General features: G+C 32.1%; 1 protein-coding gene across 1 annotated transcript; it reads left to right on the top strand.

The window, feature by feature from the left end:
- The first annotated feature begins 68 nt into the window (after positions 1-68).
- On the top strand, positions 69-3,891 carry LOC106111013 (gustatory receptor for sugar taste 64e-like). Its single transcript, XM_013292980.1, is given in 12 exon segments — positions 69-180; positions 461-605; positions 709-782; positions 857-1,021; positions 1,140-1,319; positions 1,739-1,887; positions 2,313-2,435; positions 2,641-2,795; positions 2,970-3,014; positions 3,215-3,383; positions 3,595-3,684; positions 3,772-3,891. Coding segments are annotated over 12 exon segments (1,527 nt in total).
- Positions 3,892-8,394: the final 4,503 nt, after the last annotated feature.

Raw genomic sequence — 8,394 nt, 5'->3', positions numbered from 1 at the left:
GAAATGGAGTTTTTTCTTTTCCAGTGTCTGATTAAAAAAAGGAACTATTGAAAACAATTTTCACTTCAATGATTCTTATGCACGGAGCAGATATCACAGTGATTGAAAACTTGGACGGTCGAGAAATGAGGAAAAATATCTACAAGAATAAGAATCAATCTCTTTGGATTCCAATCAGAAGTAAGTAGTTCAGGAATGTTTTTTATCTAATAAAATGGATCCGATAACATTTGATAGACGTTTCCTTTATCATAAATGTAAATTGAAAAATTGTTGTAAAAGACAACAAGAAAATGTTAATATGCTCAAGTGACTTGTATGGAAGGAAAATATAAACGAAGAAATAACAAAGAGATAATGATATTTTACTACATGAATTTTTTTCAATCCAAATTAAGTCGTTTTACAATTGAAACTCAGCTTCATTTCTTTTAAATTAATTTTATACTTTTAATTTTAGAAAATAAAATCAATGTCGCTGATAACAACTCCAAAAAATTCCCTGCAACATTTCAAGCATCACTGCGAACAACATTATTCATCGGTCAAACTTTTTCTTTACTTCCCGTCAATGGAATCTTTAGTAAAACCGCATCTAATGTTAAGTAAGTCAATTTGTTTTTTAATTGGAAATTATGTGACAACTACAAATTGCTCACACTTTTAAATGATTTGCAAAATGATGGTCTAAAGTAAAAGTAATTTTAGGAAAATCTTTGTTAAATATGGTAATTTCCATTTGAGGGATAAAAAAAATGTTTAGTCCCTATTTACACTAAGAAGTTAGCCGCGCAATCGTCTTCGATCTCGAGTCCTGTACAAAATGAAAGAGGGGCGACAAGATTCATACCACTAGCTTCTAAGTGGAAACATGCACTTAACATTCTTCGTTGCTGTTACAGATTCGACTGGACTTCGTGGAAGTGTGTCTATTCACTTCTATCATTAACTGGACAAATTTTCATTACTATTATGTGTATCTTGAAAGTTGCACATTCTACTGTAACTCTTAACGTCACAAGTAAGTGTGGTTTTCTCGATACAACTAATTTTGTATTAGCAACCTTAAGTTTCCATTGGTGAATTGCTTAAAAAATCCGTACATGAACTGTGTTTGTCTAATTGAATATTTCTTTCAGCCCCAATAATATTCTACAGTACGACATGCATAACAATGACAATGTTCTTCCGCGTAGCCAGGAATTGGCCTAAACTCGTTCAAGACGTTTCACATGTTGAAGAGTTGGACCCGAGCTTTGACCATACAGTAACATACAGATGTAATATAACATGCGGGGTTGTCTTATTTTTAGCTTTGGGTACGAATTCCAATAATATTTTACCAAATTAACTGTGAACGGAACCTCTATAAAGATCTCTCACTATCTCACTCTATAAAGACAGGGCACGAAGTTTTTATCATTCGTATCGACCTATAATTCGTCATTCGTTTTTTTAATAGGAAATGAAGTAAACTCTAAAGCCTGCTACACACGTTCAATTTTATCTGAACAATCCGATCGTTCTGAATAATTTAACAAAACTGGAAACTGAGCGTGTGTGTCGGCTTAAGTAAACCTTCTAGGTTACTCCAGAATGAAGTAATATACGAAGGAAATGACATCATATTCTTCGAAATTTGTTTAGTCGTAGGTTCTAGACCGGCACAAAGTAAATTACATCTTAGTCGGGTAATTATTGAAAGAGTAACAAAAAAAAATCATGTAAATTGTTTCAGTTGAGCATATCCTGTCCTTACTATCAGCGTTCGCTGGTGCTATGACGTGTTATCCAAACAAACCCATCTACGAAGGTTTTGTAGAGCATTTCTATCCATGGGTGTTTAATTTTATACCGTATACACCATTTTTGGGTATGCTTACTCAGGTACGTGTTTTAATTTATAGTATTTGTTTAAAGCAAACATGCACAGATGATAGATCTACAGAATAAGAGTGGACACACACCTTCGGCTTAATAATCGCATATTCGTTGTGCTATTGTTTAGTTGATTTTTAGAAATATTAGATAGATAACTAGATTGCTTTGAAATTCAACTGTTTAGTTGTTCCGCTGAAGTAATTTGCTCCGTATAAGCTCGTAGAAATCAAAACGCGACTAAATAGTCATGCGATACTTTAGTCAAAGGTGTGCGCGTGCTCTTAATTAATACTTATTCAATTGTAATTAAATTGAAAAATAAACCTAGACTTTCTGTTTTTAATTTCATTTGTTAATTTTCAAGTGTATAAACGATGTTACTGAGTGTAATTTGTTTCATAATTGTTCCCAAAACTATTGTACTCTTACAGTTTCTCCACTTTCAATCTACGTTCATCTGGAATTTTTCTGATCTCTTTGTGATTTGTATGAGTTATTATTTAACATCTCGTTTGGAACATGTCAACAAGAAACTATTGGCTGCACAAGGAAAGGTACATAACTGACATTTGTATAAGTAGAAGTAATGCTTTGTAACTTCATATTCTTTAAAAAAACCATGTTAATCATGTTCTAATTCAGTAAGCACAATACAGTTTCATTAAAAAAATTATCGAACTCTATTGCTATGTGATATTCAATTTGTATGGTTAAGATTGAATCTGAATATATCGAATGCATATTATTTTTCTATTTCAGTATTTGCCGGAGTTATTCTGGAGAAGTACCCGCGAGAATTACGGTCGTGCGACGCAGTTGGTACGAAGAGTCGACGACGTAATCAGTGGAATCGTCTTCATTTCCTTCGCTAACAATCTGTTCTTTATTTGTCTGCAGCTCTTTAACACTTTGGAGTGAGCTATTTTTTTAAAATCTAGATGCATTTTTGTCTCTAAATATATATTCTAGAACGGATTAAAGTCCTACTATTAATACGTTTACGATATAAATAAACAATAACACTTGCAACCACCCAAACTGCTCACATAAAGAGTTTATTTTGCTAAATTGATTTACTTTTTTTATAGAGATGGTATCAAGGGAACTGGTGAATGTTCCAGTCGTGTCAAAAAGTAAGTTTAATATTGATTAATAAAAGATATTTGTAATGTTATAAACTGCTGGAATCTATTCCAAGAGACTATATGGTGATAGAAAATTTCATGTGCAAATTCCTTTTCCTTTTAATTTTTTGTGGCGTTGGCCCTCGCCGTTCTTCATCCAGGATGGATTTTACTATTGTAACTATATTCATAATGTTATATTTTCACAGAGCAACTTTTCTGGGCGGTTACGAAGCAGCGGTGTACTTTCTTTTTTCGCTGGTTTATTTGATGACACGTTCAGTGGCTGTATCGCTTATTGCATCGCAAGTTAACTCGGCGTCGACTGTACCGGCGCCTGTTTTATACGACGTGCCGTCGCCTGTGTATTGTATCGAGGTAAGATAAAACCTCTAGATATTACAATTTACAAAATTGGAAAAATCTAACCTAGAAATTACAAGTTGTCTCCTAAAGTATCATGTGTTGGGAATAACACGGTAAAAATTATCAAGTGGTAAATTAATGTTGATCAGCAACTTTTTATTTATGAGAAAAATCAAAAGATCCAACCTAATTAAAACTATGTAATTTAACATTATGTTTGTAGGTCCAAAGATTTTTAGAACAGATCCACGGAGACAAAGTGGCCTTGAGTGGACTTCAATTTTTTAGCGTTACTCGAAGCTTGTTGTTGACGGTATTAATTTTTTTATAGACAACTATGATATAATGGAAACTTAAAATTAAACTTCTATCTTAATTGTTATTTTCTCTTATATTTCAGGTAGCGGGAACAATAGTTACCTACGAGCTAGTTTTGTTCCAGTTTAATAGTTCACCGCAAGATCAGAGTACTTTATTCATCAATAATATGACTTCTACACTTGTCCCTGCTCGCCAATAATCATAGATTGTATATCCTAAAAATCGTCTCATAAAAAAAAATACATGTGTATAAAAAAATCAATGTAATAAAACTTTTTTCCAAGAACTACGAAAACCTACCATCAGTCACAGCCACTACTTAATACCGAAATATTAATGCAAATCTTTAAGATTTTTATAATTAAAAACACATTTCATTTCAGGATTGTGTATCAATGTATTTACTTTGTACAAATGTTGAAAATAAAATTATAAAAAGCATAAGTTAAATCTGTTTTAAATATCGACTCCAACACCATCGTCATTCTCTATGGTGAGCCAAGAAAATTGACGTTGCATTTTATCTCTGTGATCTTTATCATCTTCATTTATTTCGGTTTTCTTGTCATCGTTTCTTAGAAACTCACTATCCAGCATGTCGTCGTTTCTAAAAGGTTCTAGCTCTCTGTCATTTATTGCTTCCGCTTCAACTTTTATTTGATCTCTCACTTCCTCCCTTACTTCATCCCTCATATCATCTCTGATATCATCTCTTACATCATCCCTAACATCATCTCTTACTCCCTCTCTTATCTCAGTTCTCATTTCATCCTCTTGTCGTTGAGCAGTTTTCATTTCGTCTTCTCGCATATCATCAGCTTGAGCACTACTTAGCTGACCTTCTCTTTGTGCTTCCCTTAAAAGTGCCTCCGTTATCTGAAAAAAAAAATGTATCCTACTTATCTGTGCCAAGTAGTTATTTTACCTAAGTTATAGAAATAACCTATGCTTTTTACCTTAACCAAAAGTACCATGATCTCTAAATAACGTAAATGCGTTTATAAAAGTCAGATCTTAAAACGGTATTTGAAAATGTCTCTATTTTTAAGTAACTTTAACTCGACTGTATTTACTGAAATAATTATTTTTCTAGTTTCAAAGCCTTTTCTGCGTGCTGAGTTGGTGCCAGCAATTTTTTCCAGGTCAGAAAAGACATGCCTGCAGCAAGAATTCTGGTATTATAAAATGAAATAATAGTAAATTAAATACCTCAAAACGACGATCGACTGACGTCTCTCTTATGTCTTTTGTTCTTCTGTAATTTAAATTTTTACTATCTAGCAATCTTCTGTTTCCCGATTGCAGTGGTATAACGTCTCGTTTCTTAATATTAGCAACAATAATACCTTCAGGAACTATGTCATATTCAGTGTTCTGTAAGCTCGATACACAAACCACAATAAGAGATATCACGAAAACGTGCATTTTGACACAAATCCCATAATTTACTTTGTATACCAAAAATGTTTTAAGGTGATATTAAATTTTTAATTAAAATTATAATTGATTTGTGCAAAACATGACATTGTTACTAAAGAATTACATTCTTAACTTGCTACTTTTAATTCATGGTATATTCTTTAAAAAATCACAAATTCAGTGCCAGCTTTAAAAACAGGGAAAATTAAAAGAAACCATTGGAGAATTGCTTTTATTCGTATGATTTTTTTTATTTAAAGGACAAAATTACAAATTAACTAAAATTATTTGTTTGTCATTAAATATTTCTTTATGAGATTTCTTGTAGAGTTTATCTAAACAACCTCCGTTGCATTCTTACTTTGTTTCTCCTCCTATTATTTGTGCCTAACTGATTATCTCTCATTTCATGGACTCTCCAACTGTCGTCTCTTCCTTGAATTCCTCGATACTTGTCTCCCATTAATTGCGCGGAATCCATTTCTTCATCTCTAATATCATTAATTTGACTATTTCTATGGGCTTCACGTTGAGCTTCCCTCAGCATGGCTTCTGATATCTAAAACGTCATGCAGATAGAGAAAACTCTAGAGAAACACTTATTCAATAATTTTTAACATTATCGAAACCTACATTACCTCAAAACGTCGATCAACTTCATTTTCACGAATATCTTTTGTTTTTCTGTAATTTAAACTATTTTCACCTAACCATCTTATATTATTTACTCGAAAGGGAATCGTATCTCTCCTTTTAACGTTACCAACCAGAAGGTCTGAATTAGCGTAGTCATAAATTTCACGATCTATACAAAACACATACGTTACAAGGAAATGAAATATAAAAACCCGCATTTCAACGAGGGGAATAAAAAATGTAAATCGAGCAATTTTGATTTCATGTCAATAAAACTGAAATAACGCTAGCTTTAATCGGTTTGCGAAATATACACCAGCAAAACTTTGTATTCAGTGAACAGCCAAAACCATGAGTGTGTGTGAGAGAGAGAAATAGTCATTATTTAATCTTTATTTTTTTAGCAATGTTCATGTTTAGTAGCATACTAAATTTTTATTACAATATTGAAATTTTGGTAGATCAAAAAGGCAGTGATGACTGAGATGACGTATGATAGAGTTATTTGGAGGACAAAAACTTGTTGTGCCGACCCTACGGGAGTAGGATAAGGAGGAGAAGGATGATGATGATGATGATTAAACTCTTGGTAGATCTTTACTCTATTTATAAACTACTAGAAAATTTAAACTTTGACATTAAATCAATTAAGGAGTTGTTATTCTCTAACACAGTTCATTTAAATACATAGTACAGGATTTCGTATACAAGTGACAGACACTTTTTATCCACGTTCAGGAAATTGAAGAAGTACAAGCTCGTATTTGACTAATGTAGCAACCACCTGAAAAAAAGTCACCTTGATGATTTTTTATTTAATCTTGTACTAACTGCATTTAATGTTATATCTTTTCATTTCAGGTTATATTAATATTGATTAAAAAGTTGTATCAAACTTATCACTTACTGATAAAATTGATTCTCTTGTCACGTAGAAGAATTTTAATCCACTTAAGCTGAGCCTTGAATTAAACACTTGATCCATGAATCTTTGCGTCTAAAATTTAAAGAAGAATAATTCTATAAGAAATATTTACACTTGTCTTCATCTTCATTTTTCTAGAATATTATTTAAATTTTTACTTTATAATTGTAAGCAGACGCAGGCAAAGTATGAAGGATGTCCAAGGGCGCGCGAGTCAATGTGTGGTGATGAGCCAAGAAGAGAGATAGCATAGTAGCTCGCATTATAACAAATACAGTTGAGAAAACGAGATAGACTACTGGCTCCCAATCCAGTCTATAAAAAATACATTTTATGTATCACGTTATTATTTCCTAAATATTATAATAATTATAAAATAATTATATACTTTCGATTCAATGGTTGTAATTCTGTATTGGTCATGAGCAAATTCATTTCTTGTTGAGACAATACGAACCTGTAAAGAGAAGTAAAAAAAGAACGCATTATTTTTTTAATTTAACATATTACCACAAAATAATGGTGACTTAGACACATATCAAGTCGACATAACTGAAATAGAAAAAGCGGTTTTGTCATATCTTGTTTTGTAAATCATTTTGTACATCGTTTCTGAGACAAGACTTTTGTTTTTGAACTGATAAATTTTATTATCTTACCAATTTTACTAACATCATAAATGCGAAAGTTTATACGGATAAATAAATAGATGATTGTTAGAGTTTGCAGCTTAAACCGGATCCGATGGAATTTGGTATGGGCGTAGAGGATATTTTGGAAGAACACATAGGCTACTTAATTTGTTCTTTTCATAAGTTAGTCTAGAATATTTTTAATTACATACTCACTGTATTACACTAAAAATCTGTTTACAAATGAATATGAGGTTGCATGAAAAGGATATAAATATGAATGGGTTTATGATTTCATCTAGCAATAGCGTCAAGCTAGTCAGTTGGGTATAATGCTTCTGTAGATCCGACCAAGGCATAAATCCGGTATACTTTGCCTGGAAAAAATATATTAAGATTGTTACAATTTAAATTTAAGTTATTCTGTTACCAGATAATGACTTACGTAGTAAAAAATCATAATATTACACAAATACAACGGCGAAAACATTGTAAAAGTTTCTTATCAACATTTCTCCATAAAAAATCGTATATGGCTCATTTCAGGACACTTTACAACATGAAAGAAAGGTTCTTATAAATATATACGTTATAAAATCCTGTGGAATTCTTTTATAAAGTATGTCGTTATTCATTCCCATCTTATCAACAAAATTACAAATTAAAACTGATACAGAATATGTGAAGTTAATTAAAAGATTTGAAGTATGCTGATCATATTGCAAAAACCAATTGCAAGTGGTGGTCCTTTGTTTGGACACATTAATTTTGACTTGGAATAAAACATACAGGTTATCGTTTTACGTGTTAAATAAAGTTCTTACTTTCTTCTCTTCTTGAATTAGCTGACGATTGAAGCACGAGAAGCGGGCGCACAAGTACACAGTGACAGACATAACCAGGATGTCTGTTAGGTTTCTTAAACATGTTGCTTGACATTTAGATGCCTAGAGAGATCAGATATGCTTTCATTTATGACACGGAATATTTAAGTCTTAATATCTCGTTGCTAAGATATCCTATTCATTATGAGGTTAAAGATACGATGGACAGGATAGAGAGGCGAGGAGTTGGATCGAGGATACTTGGT

Source organism: Papilio polytes, unplaced genomic scaffold (assembly GCF_000836215.1).
Source record: "Papilio polytes unplaced genomic scaffold, Ppol_1.0 DF824180.1, whole genome shotgun sequence".
NCBI classification, from domain to species: Eukaryota; Metazoa; Arthropoda; class Insecta; order Lepidoptera; family Papilionidae; genus Papilio; species Papilio polytes.
Note: the sequence above shows the minus strand (reverse complement) of the source record. Positions and strands in the feature narration are given on the sequence as shown.